This window comes from Centroberyx affinis, unplaced genomic scaffold (assembly GCF_046629955.1).
Source record: "Centroberyx affinis isolate AG114_WGS23_722 - 3 ecotype Tasmania unplaced genomic scaffold, CSIRO-AGI_Caff_v1 ptg000004l_1, whole genome shotgun sequence".
Classification (NCBI taxonomy): Eukaryota; Metazoa; Chordata; class Actinopteri; order Beryciformes; family Berycidae; genus Centroberyx; species Centroberyx affinis.
In genome coordinates this window covers 44,398-60,166 of record NW_027278720.1, presented here as the reverse complement: position 1 = coordinate 60,166, position 15,769 = coordinate 44,398, and the positions used below count along the sequence as shown (strand labels likewise).

Here is a 15,769-nt window from a genome sequence, read left to right as displayed (position 1 = left end):
GGATGAAGACGTTTGCTTTCATAACATGAAACGCCCCGCTGGAAAATAGACCAATCGTTCGATCCTCCTCAAGGTTTGCACGACAGTAAACTCCTTTTCGATCCAGTTGCTAAGATACCTACTTATGATCCCGCCTCTTCACTGAAAGAGAGTTCTTTGATTGGTCTCAATTTTCTTTGCCGTCAAGGTGTAACAGTAGCAACGAATTGGAAGTGAAACAATACCGAACGATGACATTTGGAGTGATCTCTTGTCTGAAGATAAATCAGTGTATCTAAAAATAGAAAAAAATGTAATAAATCTAACTTTGACGTCTAACACAAAGAGGGACATGCTTGTAAGTTGTATCGATCTTTTTCATGGAGACAGTACTGCTAGCTTAATCAGCTTGAATTAGTGCTATCTGTGGGCATCGAAGCTAGCGAACTCACGTTAGCTAAGTTGAGATTTTCAGCCAGTCAAAGCTAGCTAAACCTTCCTTGGCGACAAATGTTAACGTTAACGTTACACGTCTTGTTCCTGTTCGTTATGTTCGTATCAAGTTAATTAGCTGGTAACCAAAGCGCTGGGACCAAATAATGTGTCACTGACGGCCGACTAACTAACTATTGTTTTTACCGTGAATCTAACGTTAAAAACAGTGTATGGGTTGGTTAAGGTTAGTTAGCTAGCTGATATTAGCGATGTGGAGCCTGCCAACAGCAGCTTGTCCCCCTTAAGAGCTCATTTGCTTGGCGATGTGCATGCTGAAAGGGTGCTTGTTTGTCCAAAATGACTGCCAGACACTGAAACAGAGACGTTAGGCTAGAAGCTAAAATTGGAGGCTGATATCACTTTATCTGACAGCTCTGTGGCCACGACTGTCCCCGGGGAGCTGCCCCACCTCCTGACATGTGAAAGTGGATAAACAAACTGCAGAAACACCTATTTCCTAGCTGTCTATATCAAGGTATGTTTGTTGTTGTTCTTGGCTTTGTTTAAAGTCCAGTGACAGAGGGGAAAAGGGCAATGTGTAGCCTAATCCACACGTAAATAGGCTTCTGTTGAATTGTCACAACTGTTGCAGTTCAGGCTCAATAAACTACTTTTTTGGAAGAGGACTTTACTGTTATATGACATATATGACTTTTCTCCCTAAGCAGCGTTTGTTGCCTCATCTGCTCTGACCTGTCAAAGATGGATGAAGCCATGGATTCTCAAAGAAGGTATAACCGTCTAATGAGCATTGGGATTGCTGGAAATGTGTTTGTGCATGTGTGGCAGCTGTGGATGATTTGTCCGGAATTAAAGGCAGATGGTTGAGTTGATGGTTTTTTTTTTAATCTAATAAGGGGTATGTGCATGTATTATTTTAACAAGGGAGATGCAAATTGCGCTTTGTGAAATGAAAATGAAATGAGCACACATAAGATACAGTGTGTAATATTTGCCTGTGAAAGAAAGAATAATATGTAGATTCAACCTGCTAATGAGATCTTCTCATAATTTGTTGTCTTGCTGTTTGTTGTCTTGCTGCAGTGTGACTACCGAAGTCAAGCCAGAAGGTGCCAAGAATGATATTCCAAAAACAAATGTTACAGATGGAAAAGATGACCTCTTTTATGGACTCCCAAAGCATGAACCGAAAAATGATTGTGTGATAATGGAGAACACACAAGATGAACCAGCATCTCAGAACTCCATGGACTGTGGGAGTGCAAGTGGACTGGAAGAGTCTGGTGTTGCGGGCAGCGAAAATATCGCAGCTCAGATGTACTGTTCCAATGGACAGAAATCTAAGAGGCCCAACTCACCTGATCCCCACCCTGTCAAAACAACCTGTGTAGCTGCACACTCTTCCAATCCCAAACTCACCCTCTGTCTCAGTAATAGTCCCAAGAAGGCTGTGAGTACTCCCAGTGATATGGAGATGCTGAGTCCTGACAGCCCCATCTGTAAACCCCCGCTCATCACTAACTCTGCAGACAAGGATCATGATGGCATTGTGTTTTTAGGCCGCTGTGGCCTACCAGTGGAACCTCCGCCGTTTGTCAGAGACTCTGATTCTGGAAGTTTGGCCAAAGACAGAGTTCAGCCGGTTGCCATGGGAGCAGAGGATGTAGAGAAAGCAGAGTGCAGTGGATCAGCTGATATAAATCAGGACTTCACTGAAAGCCAGACAGGGCCCACTGTAGGAAGGTACAAATATCATTCCTCAACATATTCACTTAGTACCACTTTTTCATTATTGTAGAATCATCTTCCCCATGCCCGTCAGTGATAGTGTGGTACACTGAGCTGTTCTGCTGTTGTCCCATGCAGTGTCCCATACAGTGTCCCATTCTCATTTGATGACATGGACAGAAGATGGTTGGGGACACCTATTGATGAGCTGAAAAGAATGCCCCAGTGTGCCCCTCCTCTCTCACACCTGAAGGCAGTGCCTAACCACACTGTCACAATCAGGGTGAGTCCAGCAGCCTTTTATTGTGTTTGTGTTCTTTGTTAGCATGTGTTATGCTGTGAAAGCTGTTGCTGTCAGAAAAAGAAAGCATGCAGATGTGAGTGACTTGAGTGTTGTGGGGTGAAACTGTAATGTGCTTCTTAAAGGAGAAAAGGGAGAGGGAAAATTTAGTGGGAGAGAGAATATAGGGTTTGTGTTGGTTGATGTCTATGCCTGTTTGCATACAAGCAGAGAATGAGGAAACAGAGCTGGGCAGAGTGAAGTCATCCTCCATCCCCTTAGGGCCTCTTGTCAGTAAAGCTCCTATCAGATTGTCCTCCACTGTTAGCCCCACAGGAACACTGTCAGTGCTGCTATGCAGCTACAACTTGGTCTAGCCATCAACCCCAAACCAAACTGAGCTCTCCCATCTCCTCTTAAATCTCAAGAACAATATTGAGTATTTAGTTACTACTGGAAGACAGTTAAGTCTAGAAATGAAAAACACAGGACTGTGTTCAGTTGTTTAGTCAACCGCCTAGGTGGAACATATTTTTATTAAGCTGACTTTTTGGAAAGGCAAGAATCAAGCTTGTATGCCGATTAGTTGTTTATTGAGGTTTGAAACCATGCCTCTATATATTTATAGCAACCTCTTTGTTAATTGGGTTCAGGAGAAATATTGCTGTGATATTTTAGTCTAAATGAGTGTGTCATACTAAATTCCACATCACCTCTTAGATTTAAAGCATGTACCATGTCAGATCTTTCAGAAGTTATTAAGAGCCAGCTATTGCAACATACATCTTTTTTATTACCCCTAACAAGCAAAGAGGAAGCAGTCATCTAAATCACCTCTGTTCTACAAACAGCAACCTGCAGATACATCTTCATATTTCTGCCTCTTTGTTTCCCCGTTACAGACAGATCTACTCAGAGAGGAAGAGGTTCCTGTCCCGTACCCCACCAAGTTCAAGGATGCCTGGGATGACGTGTCTGTGAAGATGCCCTGCTCTGAGAAGAATCTGTTTCCTATGGAGAGTGAGGTAGACTAGACATGTGGATAACAGAGTCATGCTCTATAGCTGTTCAGTGCAGCATTTGATTCAAAGGTGCCCATGTAGGATAAAATTAGTTAGGAACGTTGTTGTACTGGCAAGTTCCCATTTGTGTTGTGTTGTGTAGGATGGAGGTGGCGTCCAAAGTCGATGGGAGCTGATCCACACAGCCTTGGAGGGAGAGTTCAAAAGTTCTCTGGATGTGAGGGTAAGACAACTGTGCCAAGTTGGACTGGGTTGAGTTTGGCCGCATATAGTGATAACGTTCATCACTCTTGACCCTCATTAGGTCATGAAAGCATGTCTCTGATATAGGAGTCCATCTGCTTTTAGTACATACTTCCTATTGATCAGTCATAGCAAACAAAAAGTGATTCCATTAACAACCACAGGATGGCAGTGTTTGCAACAATCACAGCTGGTAAAGGCACACGTTAAAGGAAGAATGTAGCTGTAATCTGAGATCCTGTGTAGTTTTGTACATTAAACCTGTTAAATCTGTCCATTGTGAGTAAACAACTCTAACTCTCCACATACAGGATGCAATACTGAGATACAACACAGCCCATGCAAAGAGATGGGACTTCACTGCCCTGAACCTTCTTTGCACAGAGGTAAGCTGTACCCACATACAGCAGTTAACTGATTTTTAAAGGCTAGGTTGGGACATTAAAGTGGCATGCAGGAAGATTAAAATAGGCTCCCAAAAACCAACTGGCTACATTATGTTGCCAAAGCCTTCCTTAGGCCCTGAAATGTAAGGTTTTCTGGTTAAAATGTTGGTGGCAATTTTGTTTGAAAATACAGGACATCTTGGGTCACCTGATAAATTACTTTGAAAAAGTGAATTCCCAGACAGTTATATTGTTGTTGAAATATGAGCTGTCTGGTGAATGAGGCCAAGCTATTTTCAGACTTCAATTGACAAATAGTAAAAAAGTAAAAGTATTTGTCAAACATTTATATATTTTTTTATACTTATGTTGTATAGTAATGACTTAAATGTCTCAGCTGAGAAATCGTTTTAGCTGAACATGTAGCAGATGAGATTTGAATCCAAATCTTTGAATGGGAAACCTCAGCCACGAGTGTATCATTTTCTTTTTATTTCCTATATAATAGGCCTTCATATTAGTCCTTTTAAGAGAAGTGGCATATAAAAAAAATAATCTCCTGATTGAACTGCAGCCAGTTGTGTGCATCACAGTGCTGACAGTTTGTCCCCCTGAGCTTTCCCTTGTAGAGGCTGGCAGTGCTGGTTCACCTCACCACGATTAACTCTGTCTTTTGTCATTTACCCTAATGAGGAACTAAGTTAATGCTAACAATAGTTTTTTTACCGAGAGCGAAGCGTGCTCTTATCCGTTTGGCAACAGTGTGAGTCCTCCCCTTCCAGTACCTGTGAGTCTCACAGGAGCAAACGTGTATCATCCAGTTAGGACAGATGGATACAGAGCATGGCGGCAGCAGCTGTTGCAGATGAACCAGGGGAATGCCTGTCTTTCTTTCTGTCTCTGTCCTGCTTTCTCTTTAACACTCCCTGTCTTCTGTTTACACAATAAAGGACTGTAATTAGATACCAGTAGTTAGAGAAAGTTCTGTTTTATTCCCATGAGGGTGAATACTTTTATTCATTGTTTTCACATTACTTATTAAAAGCAGTTTTACAAGTGAAATTTATTATATGTTATAATTGTTTTCTTTTTCCCAGTTTACAAGCATCAGTCTTACTCTGATGATGTCTAGTAGAAACATGGCTTCCCCTACTTTTACAGCAGTTAATATCTTGTAGGTGCCATAGGTGCCATCTGTGTCCCTGGAGGAGAATCATACACAGGCAGTACCTTCATGTATGGACAGGCCATATAACCATCTAAAGTGGCAAAGAGACACACTTTTTTAATAGATAGCAAATTAATTTCAAGTAGAAACCTAGTTTGACGACTTGCATTTAGTAACCGCATGTGGTTTGTTATAAAATCCAGTCAGGATAAGTTCATGGCCAGGTTAGGGCCATTAAGAACAAGATGATTCTTCTAATGGAGCTCTTACAGTTCAGTGGAAGAGTTTGATACTGATTACGGTCCACTCAGATTGATAGTCGAATCGGGTCTTCATCCCTTCTCCGTACTAATTGCATGGCCAAATTCCGACTCTTGTCCAAGCTGGTCTTTTTTCTCCTCCCCGAAATAATTTCTCGGAGTAAGGCAGAGAGCTCGGTAGATCAATAGCTGCCTGAGCCATTTTACAGCTCAATCCAATTTAATTAAAAGGGGCCATTAAATCTATAAGGATACTAAGTAAGGCCAGCAAGAAAGTACAGCCCCCTTCCAGTAGAGCGTAGTCTGTTGCGTCAGCGACTCCAACTGTCCACTCATGGTCACGAGCGATGCATTTCCTCCGCTCTCGTCATTTCTTCACTGCTCAGGCATTTAGCAAGGGAGGGCTGATGCTGACAGGAGGAGGACAGGTCAAGGTTTGAATACCAAAGACCATGGAACTCAAACTTTCACAGTATGTAAAAGTTTTGCATTGACTTTGCATTTCTGATCAAAACATGAATATGTGGCAAAAGTACAGATTGCCGGCTACTGGTTGTGACCGTTCTCAAGCTCTACATGTTGGCAGAATGAGTTGCTGTCATCCAATTCATTATTATTTGTAAGGAGAATGTCAAGAATCAAGCTGTGTTGACGGGTCACAAACTTAAAGCAGTTAATGTGCATATAGCACATTAGTCAGACAATTGCATACTTGCACATAAATCCACAATACCAGCGTCCATAGAATGAGAGCATTCAGAGCATCCTGACAGCACTTGAGCATTAGTGATTTATGTGTTTTAAGTTAACAGGTGCCATTCCACAACAGATGTGAACAATCCAAAGTAATATTTCTTTCACTCAGAATCAATCTCACGGACTGAATTTCTTGCAGCCTGGGAGACGAGGGGCATTTCTAATGCTTTCATTGTCATACCTTTTTTTCTACGTATTTTATTCTGCTGCCATCCTGATGGCATTTTCCTTTTGTAGGTTTAACAAAATATTCTATTAATCCAATTCTACTGTAGTTGGCGGTGAGCTTGAATCCCTACTGCCGTTCACCTCAGCCAAACAGACCTAATTAAATCTACAGCAACATTTGTGCAGCACTAGGGTAATTGTCAAGAGGTACATAGCCCCTGGGCCAGTGATTGACACTCCACTCCACGTGTAATAGCTGTGGGGGGAAAAAAAAGAATATCCAAATTAGGGCTTGTCTGTAAATTGTCTTAGTGTCTCTCCCCTGCCAAATGAAACTGTCACGATGTCACTTTCTGATGAATGTCTGAAGTCTGAGCAGGAGCCCGGTACAGAGCAGAGTACAGCACAGCGGATGTTCAAATATAGTACATCCACATCCACATTCAAATGTAGCCAGACAGACAACACACTTATGTTCCTCTCTCTGTTGCACTCTGTCACTTGCTTTGTTTCTCTATCTCACGCACACATAGCACATAGTGATATTAAGGAAGTATTGTAGTGGGAGAGCGTTTCACCTTAACGTCTCATACCTTCACCAAATAAATCATTTCCACTAAATAAATCATTGGCTAGATCTTGTAAATTATAATGTGAAATCAAGATTAAGTAGGTGGAGCTGCCTGGGAATGAAAATAAGTTGTAGAGACCAGAACGGATGGAGGATGAGAGTGTTATGGATCATTAGCCTATGCAGCAGTAAATCTGGACTGTCGTCCTGGAACCTGCTGCCTCAGTTGATCCTAATATCAGTCTGTTATGATGTATGGATGTGGTACAGCAGGTATAGTGTGTGTGTGTGTGTGTGTGTGTGTGTGTGTGTGTGTGTGTGTGTGTGTGTGTGTGTGTGTGTGTGTGTGTGTGTGTGTGTGTGTGTGTGTGTGTGTGTGTGTGTGTGTGTGTGTGTGTGTGTGTGTGTGTGTGTGTGTGTGTGTGTGTGTGCAGCCTAACCTGTGTGTCACTCTAGTGGCTGGTTGCTTCAGCTGTGGGAAGGCTGGGGGCTCATCTCTCTCCCCTCATCCTGCCCCGTCACCCACTACCATCTATTACTCCCGCAGGAGCGCTTTATGATGTCTGCCAGCTCATTACTTCTGACAGCATTTAGTCAGGCCTGCTCTGCAGCCATATAAATGCCCCCGGCCAAATTACCCGCCAAAGACTTCCTGTTTGAAATCAAACCATCCTGCCTCTCTCTCCACAATTGGTCATTTGCATTTGTTCCAGAAGGTCCATTTAATCAGGCAAGCTCTCCCGCTAACCTTGATGGAATAAGGCAAGTGATTGATGACACTGACATTCGGAGCCAATACACTCATAAGTGATTGCGTTGTAAATCAGGGTCTATGATGGAATAACTGGGTGTTTATTTTAGAGGGAATCGCAGATGGATGCTGAGGTAAGCTATAGGCTGAAGTATGGATGCCCCGGCCGCGGCAGGCTCGCTCCCAGATTGATGGCAGCCTGGTCTGCAACAAGTTCTGCGTCGTGACCGGCTCTGCTGCATTTCTTTTTGTTCTCCCGCTGCTGAATTGAAGCATAGTGTTGGGATTATTGATATCTGACCAGTGGGAGTTCACCCTATGAACAACAATAAACCTTCTCAACCTTTGCTGACACTTGGCTCACTCATTTGGTGGATATGAGAGAATTGGGCCCTCTTCCTTAGATATTGGGTGTTGGTAGTATTAGGTTATTCCCACAACCTCGCTCCCAAGACATTACTATTAGACCATTTACACTGTCCATCAAGCAGTTGGCTACTCCTCACCTATTTCATCATTGTGTTTCTTTTTCTAGCCGGACATTATTAAACCCTATAGAAATTTAAAAAAAAGTGCTATTCAGCTTGTAAAAATGTACAATTTGGCCATCTAACCATAATATGTTTTGGAGGCTTTGAAGTTTCAAAATATCTGATATTGTGCTTTTATTAGTTCAAGTGTAACACAGTTAAAGTGACAAGGAAAAAACATTTCAGTGGTGTCTGTCTTCCGTAATTCGATGTATTTCCGGTTGAAATAAGATTTTGGGGTGGGACGTAACATAGGGAGGGCCTGTTCAAAAGTGTGTGGGCTGGACTATAACAAACATGGAAAGAGAAAGGCAGTGAGACCCATTGCAGGCTCTGTGTAGTTGGTGAAGCAACCACTGTGAGATGCTTTGCGCATAATCTCAAACTGTCACAAATTTTGGACTATTCAAAATGAATAAATTCAAGCCACCGGGACACAACCATGGTGTCTTAAGAAAACAGGGTTTTAGGGGTGACCACCCAAAAATGCACCACCATACCATGTTGCCATTCGTATCACACTGAAAGTTGTGAAGTTGCAGGTTTTATATAATGGGAGGGGTGGAGAAGAGGGTTGCTCAAAATCTGTGTTGGTATTATTGGTTGCAATTTTTATGGATGCCTACTGGTACACACACTGGTTTTCCATGAAGGAAAAGTAATGAGAGTTTGATATAAATATAGAAATTTTACATTTTTTGTCATTTCTTGCTAAGTGGGTGGACAATTAACTAACATGGTTAAAAAACATTTATTCATTTTTCATTGTCCATCCATCTTCAGCCGCCTATCCGAGGTCGGGTCGCGGAGGTGGCAGTTCCAGCAGGGGGCCCCAAACTTCCCTTTCCCTGGCCACATTAACCAGCTCTGACTGGGGGATCCCAAGGCGTTCCCAGGCCAGCATGGAGATGTAATCCCTCCTACCTGGTCCTCGGTCTACCCCGTGGCCTCCTCCCAGCTGGACATCCCTGGAAAACCTCCCTAGGGAGGCAACCAGGAGGCATCCTTACTAGATGCCCGAACCACCTCAACTGGCTCCTTTCTATGCGAAGGAGCAGCGGCTCTACTCTGAGTCCCTCACGGGTGACCGAGCTTCTCACCCTATCCCTAAGGGAGATGCCAGCCACCCTCCTGAGGAAACCCATTTCGGCCGCTTGTATCCGTGATCTTGTCCTTTCGGTCATGACCCATAGTTCATGACCATAGGTGAGGGTTGAGATGAAGATACATTGAGAGCTTTGCCTTCTGGCTCAGCTCTCTTTTCGTCACAACGGTGCGGTAAAGCGAACGCAGTACTGCTCCCGCTGCTCCGATTCTCCGGCCCATCTCCCGCTCCATGGTCCCCTCACTCGAGAACAAGACCCTGAGATACTTGAACTCCCTCACTTGGGGTAAGGACTCATTCCCAACTCGAAGTGGGCAATCCACCGGTTTCCTGCTGAGAACCATGGCCTCAGATTTAGAGGTGCTGATCCTCATCCCAGCCGCTTCAGACCCAACTACAAACCGATGATGCCATCAGGACCACATCATCTGCAAAAAGCAGTGACACAATCCTAAGCCCACCAAACTGAAACCCCTCCCCTCCATGACTACGCCTTGAAATCCTGTCCATGAATATCACAAACAGGATAGGTGACAAAGCGCAGCCCTGGCGGAGGCCAACCCCCACTGGAAACAAGTCCGACTTACTACCGAAAGACTGGACATAGCTCTCGCTTTGGGCATACAGAGATTGGATGGCCCTCAATAGTGACCCCCGCACCTCATACTCCCGCAGCACCTCCCACGATATCTTTCGGGGGACCCGGTCATAGGCCTTCTCCAAATCCACAAAGCACATGTAGACCGGATGGTCATACTCTCAAGCCCCCTCCAGGATTCTTGCGAGAGTAAAGAGCTGGTCCGCATTGTTCCTCTTCAATCTGAGGTTCGACTATCGGCTGAACCCTCCTTTCCAGCACCTTGGAGTAGACTTTCCCAGGGAGGCTGAGTAAAGTGATACCCCTGTAGTTTTTTTTCATTTTTCATTGTGACTTTAACATTCATCCGAGAACAACCTTTACATTAACTGTTTTTTGGTTGAAACCTGCAGTGTTAACAAACGGCACATCACTAGAGATCTAATCAGTCACTCAAACTGCTGGCTCTGAGTAATTGTCTGCCTAAGTAGGCAGTCAGCTCCACAGAGATGTCCCATTTTAACAATACTTTTGCCTGTCTCCCTCTCTCCAGTGTCTTGAGCATTGTGAGGCGCAACACCTGTTAGACGTCGTCCTCCCAGCCATGGTGAAGTTGGCGCTCAGTGCTCCTCGCCTCTGCACAATGGTACGTGTTATATGTTGTGTGTTAGTACTTCAGGTGTGTGTGTCTGTGATTTTTGTATGTTTATGTATATGTGCGGGGGTTGTTTATGTTTGGGTTGTGTGACGACTGACGAGATAGAAAGGTGGGCAGTTGAGATAAGGTTGTGGGAAGTCAAGTGATTGGCAGTATTAAGGTAAGGAGGAGGAGGAGGAAAAGTGTAAGTGTCGGCAATAAGAAGGCAGGAGAGGAGGATTAGACGGCGGATGTCGTACAGGATCTGCTCGTGAGTTACAGCTGGTAGGTAATGAATGCCCCTTTTCCGTCTGTAGCAAGAACTGCTTCATTAGAAAAGGGGAGCGAAGGAGGAGAGGTCTGCCTCATGTCCAGTCATCTGTCTGATGTGTAATGCCTGTGGATTTGAACAAATTCACCCCAGGAGGCCACATACTGCTGCATCCAGTGCTCACTAAGCTTGGGCCAGTTCTTTTTTAAGATTAAAATTCAATATAGCCTGTTCACTTTGATTTCCACACTAGACCACTCTCCTCCAATGTTATGAGATACAGTGAGCAACGGTGTTTTGGGAATCAATAGGGAATGATACCCAATTTCTGCCTGCCATGTTGGAGTTTGGCTAAGAAAAAGATTAATGAATGTGAAAAAAGCCCCCCCCCCCCCTTCCATAAGACCAGGGTAACATTAAACCTGACAAGCCCTTTTATTCACGTCAAATGGAGCTGACTGATGTCACAGATCTTTTAAATGTCATACCCATCTGTCTTCATTTCTGTTTCTGTCATCTATCATGGACACACAAGAATGCCAAGATCTGTATGTCTCTAATTCAATTCTCTATTCAGTTTTTTCAATTTAATTTAATAGTTTATTCAACCCCCACTTTGGTCAGGAGATGAGAATCATTCTAGTCGTGATTGGAGACAGAAACCACGGCCAGAAAGTCAAAGCATCTTCAGGTTTACCTAAAGGACGGCCCTTCTGGTACAGATCTCACCTCCGGAGAGCACCGTTTCTGGTGGTTGGATAATGAAGCATTCCTACTGTCTCCCTTTTCTCTGCAGTATTTAGCGGCAAGGCTAATGTTTATGTGTGTGTTATTAGAGCTGGTATTGATCAGCCATCAGGGCAGCCTTGGGAGGCTCTTTAGCTCTAATCAACAGAGATGGATGGGCCCTGTGGGTCTGACTGAGCCAGCCTGGGGGAGAGCAAGAAGCCCATGACCTTAATTACTACCACCCATTTACCTAATGGAACTCTCCCTGCCTCTCCTGCTTGCTGGATTGCTAAACTAATTATCTTCCCCCATCAGCCCCTCGACCCTACTGCACCCACCCACGTAGCTTTGTGTGTTTCTTCTGCCTCGTTCCTCATGTCTCCACTTTTCCCCCCCTGCCCTGATCTCCTGTCCCTCTACTTTTTCTTTTTTTTGTGCCTTCTTTGTCGCCACCCCTTCCTTGCACTCCCTGTTTCTTCATTCTGTTTTGTTCTCTCTGCTCCTCAGCCCATTCCCCTACTGAAGTCAAGGATGAACCATTCCCTGACTCTGTCTCAGGAGCAGATAGCCTGTCTGCTGGCCAATGCCTTCTTCTGCACATTCCCCCGCCGCAACTCCCGCAAGTCAGAGTACTCCAATTACCCTGAGATCAACTTCTACAGGTAAAGACACTCCATTGCCTCCAAACTGGAGGGACACAAAACAATGATCAATAGCTCACTAAGGTAATTCACAGCATAATGTTGGCAGGGCGGCGCTGCAGGAGTTCTATGTTTTTCATTCACAAAAATGAGATTCCCCCTCTGAGTCCCTCTGTAACCCATTACTTTAAGCAGAAGACTGAGTAGGCCTTAGCAGACTCAGATATTGATCCTCAGTTAGCTTCATTGCTGTAGTCCATAAGCTTCAAGAAGAAGAATGAGAGAAGTTCACAATGCTGTCAGACAGGAGCATGATTGGACTCACTGCGGTCATTATGCTCATATCTAGCCCTCCACCACTGTGTGAACTTTCCATGTTAACAAGGTTTTGTTGGCCACAGACACAGCAAATTAAATTACAGGGCCAGATTTCTCACAATGTTTTGAGTAAAAGTGGAATCCCCGAATAAGTAGGAATGTAATACTTTTTTTTAAAGATATGAGCTATGATTTATTAGGGCTATACACCATAGTCAGGTAGAGTCATGTGTAACCACCATAGTCATGTGTAAGGATTGAGTGGCTCTGTTTTTAGTGATCCTAGAATCTAGAGGGAAGTAAACATATTTCCATAAGGGGGCACTACTGCCTTGAAAACCCCAAAACGATGGATTCTACATTTTCACTCAGCTTCTGCTCATTTAGTCAGTGCTGTGTAAACATCATGTGTTTTGAGTGTTTCCAGTGCAGCACTAAAGTTTCTTCAAAATAACTGCCATATTTTGCAGCTGGCATACAGTATGGTCATGAAAAGCTATCTGACCTTTAAAGAAAGCTCCAGCATGTGGTCTGTAATTTGATTTTGTCACACAGCAGATCTATGTTTGTTTTGAGTTGTGTGCCATTACATTGTATGCTGTAACTGCCTCTGTCACCTTATAGGCTTAGGATGCGACTGCAGTGGGAATCTCTCTGGGCCGGTTTCTGTTGTGTGCTTTGTGTGGGAGAGAGTGTCAGTGTAGGAGTGTTTCATTGGTGTTTTCTGTTTCTACCTACTCAAACCCAGTGGTGTGTTAAGAAAGCCTGGGATGGCTAATTGAAACAAATGAATGTTTTGATAGACTGTATGTTTTAAAGTGTACAGCTATCCATCTCTTTGTGGCCTCTCTTCATCTTTCTGACTTTATGTGGAAGTGAGTTGAATGATACATGTCTCTAGTCAGGCCTAAATGTATGACAGTAATAGCTATCCCATTGTTATACTTGAAGTATGTAGCCTCCACTATACTGTTGTAAAGTGTGCAGGCAACACTCCACTTACTGCACTCCAGTCCATCCTCACAGTTTTCTGGAATCCGTCTTTGTTAATGAAGTCAGGCTTAGTCTGTTGGATAATGGTTTCTTAATTGTTGTTGTATTTGTCTAGATTAGATTATTTTATTATTTCCGCTCAAGACATTTGGTAAGAAAGTGTTCAGCAGACACCCAATTGCATTTGATAGGAATATTTTGTAATATTTACCTAGATTTGGCCAGGGTTGGTAATAGCTAGGAAGTGGATTTGTTGCGGGGGGGTAAACAGAGTTATAGACACTGCAGAGCATGTCACACTTTGAAGGCCACGCCCACCCTGCGGGAAAACAATATCGCTAACAAACCGGCAAAAGCGGTGATCGGGAGGAACATGGAAGATGGACAGCCTGACAAGGTTCTTCCTGTTTTTGAGTAGACAAGTCTGTCAAAGAATTATTTCAGCACACTGCCACCAACAGAGAGGAGAAGGTACACTGAAAAAATTAACTTAATTGGCCTCCATCAATGTCCTTTTTCAATAAAGCTGGATAAATGATCCACACAGTGGCCTGAAGTAAACTGAACTGTAAACTGACCAGTGACAAAATAACAAAATACTGGCCACATTATAAGTGTACTTAGTCTCAGGGTCCCAAAGTTTCCCCCCTCTTCTACCATGTACCACTGTCAGTGCCTCTCTCCTTACGGCCTAGATCCCCTTTTTTCTTCTCAACGCTCCCCTGTTTTACTCGGGAGCCCAAAACACTGTAATTCACGGTTGTTAAGTTTGTTGGCTGTGAAGCCCACCACACAACAGCTTTTAGGCATGTTTAATTTGGGGAATAATGACAATGATGTACATTCAGTCACACAAGGTGAATGGAAAGCGGTGCAGCGGTTTCCCCCACGATGGGCGTGGCCTATTTTAAGCACTGTCTCTACTGAAGGATTTTGTTACCAGCTCTGATACTCATGGACTGTAGGCACCTCCATAAACACTGGACATAGTCCAGATTTCACCACAATTCATTTTTCCCAAATTTTTCTGAGGCACCCTAGCTCTCATTAGTGGTATGCAATAACGGCTGGAGACACAGCTGGAGACGTTGGTTTGGTCATACTCTATTATGATAGTGCTTATACTCTTTACAGAACATGAAGGGTAGGTTTAGCACTGTGTAATTTAGATTTTTCCAGCAATCCACATAGGCCCCAACTGTTATCTTTTAGTCTAATTAGCCATCTGCTCTCCCTTGGGGGTTCAACAGTATTATTTTATGAATCCCAGGGATTGTCATATTGATTATCTGTGTGACCATTTGATTTGGCTCACATTTCCCCCCTCCAACTGCCTTATTTTATCTAAACCCTAATCCTACAGTCACAATCAGTCATCTCAATGTGCCTGTATCAGCACATGATATCTCCGTCCCCATCAACTGTCAGTGGTGGGCTAAGTGGGAAGGCCTGTGTAATAATGTAAGCATTGATTCTGATGGCAGGGCTGGCTGTTTAAGACCCATGCCAGCGCTGGGTTGCAGGAGGTTGGCCCTGCCTTCACTATCAGCATTTCTGCCTGCAGCCAACTGCAGGAAAGAGGAAGAGAAAAAAAATAGTCTGAGTGTTTCTGAGAAGATGAGACAAGACAAGACAACCAGCGCCGGCTAAAATGGGCCCTGGATCGTTACTGGCCCTCCCTTTCCCCCGTAATTGAGGGAGTGTCCGTCACTTTGCTTATCGGCTACAGTAGCGCTCTGTCTTGGACAAGCAGAGCAGCAAGCAATCTGCTGATTGCTGTTTTGGCAGAACTGTCAAGGTTTGTCCTCTGTTAAGTGATGGATAGATACGAGGGGGAGGAAGGGAGCCAGAGAGTTATCTCTTTGGCTTGTGTTTTACTCTGTCTGAGAAGGGAATGACATAGGAAAACCCGTTAAACAATTTGTTCAATAATGAAAGCTCATTATTGAGATGAGATCCTGTTTTTTTGTTCATGAACTGTGTGACTATGTGATGCCCTACCTCATCTGCAAGAAAATAATTGGTATTAGTCCAGTTGTCAGAAACTTTATGTTTCCTGGTGCACATTATTTAGTAGGTAAGGTTACAGTAGAGAATAAAAACTATCTCCAACCAACTCCTATGTTTATTTACTGGTGTAACTTTATCCTTCATAATTAATTGCTTTTCTCTCTTCAACAACCTCTGATTTGTGGCTATA

The 15,769-nt window shown here is 43.7% G+C and overlaps 1 protein-coding gene across 2 annotated transcripts in view; it reads left to right on the top strand.

Annotated features, from left to right (window-relative positions):
• The first annotated feature begins 200 nt into the window (after positions 1–200).
• The window catches only part of parga (poly (ADP-ribose) glycohydrolase a), a 31,482-nt gene continuing 15,913 nt past the window's right edge, over positions 201–15,769 (top strand). The window contains exons 1-10 of one of the 2 annotated variants that reach the window (XM_071515637.1): positions 201–337; positions 847–949; positions 1,143–1,205; positions 1,519–2,178; positions 2,302–2,446; positions 3,346–3,468; positions 3,608–3,688; positions 4,020–4,094; positions 10,534–10,626; positions 12,125–12,279. In XM_071515637.1, coding sequence (XP_071371738.1) covers positions 1,177–1,205; positions 1,519–2,178; positions 2,302–2,446; positions 3,346–3,468; positions 3,608–3,688; positions 4,020–4,094; positions 10,534–10,626; positions 12,125–12,279 — 1,361 coding nt within the window. In that variant the 5' untranslated portion in view covers positions 201–337; positions 847–949; positions 1,143–1,176. Of the gene's footprint in view, positions 338–846; positions 950–1,139; positions 1,206–1,518; positions 2,179–2,301; positions 2,447–3,345; positions 3,469–3,607; positions 3,689–4,019; positions 4,095–10,533; positions 10,627–12,124; positions 12,280–15,769 lie in introns of both variants that reach the window. The other variant, XM_071515716.1, reaches the window with a different exon arrangement.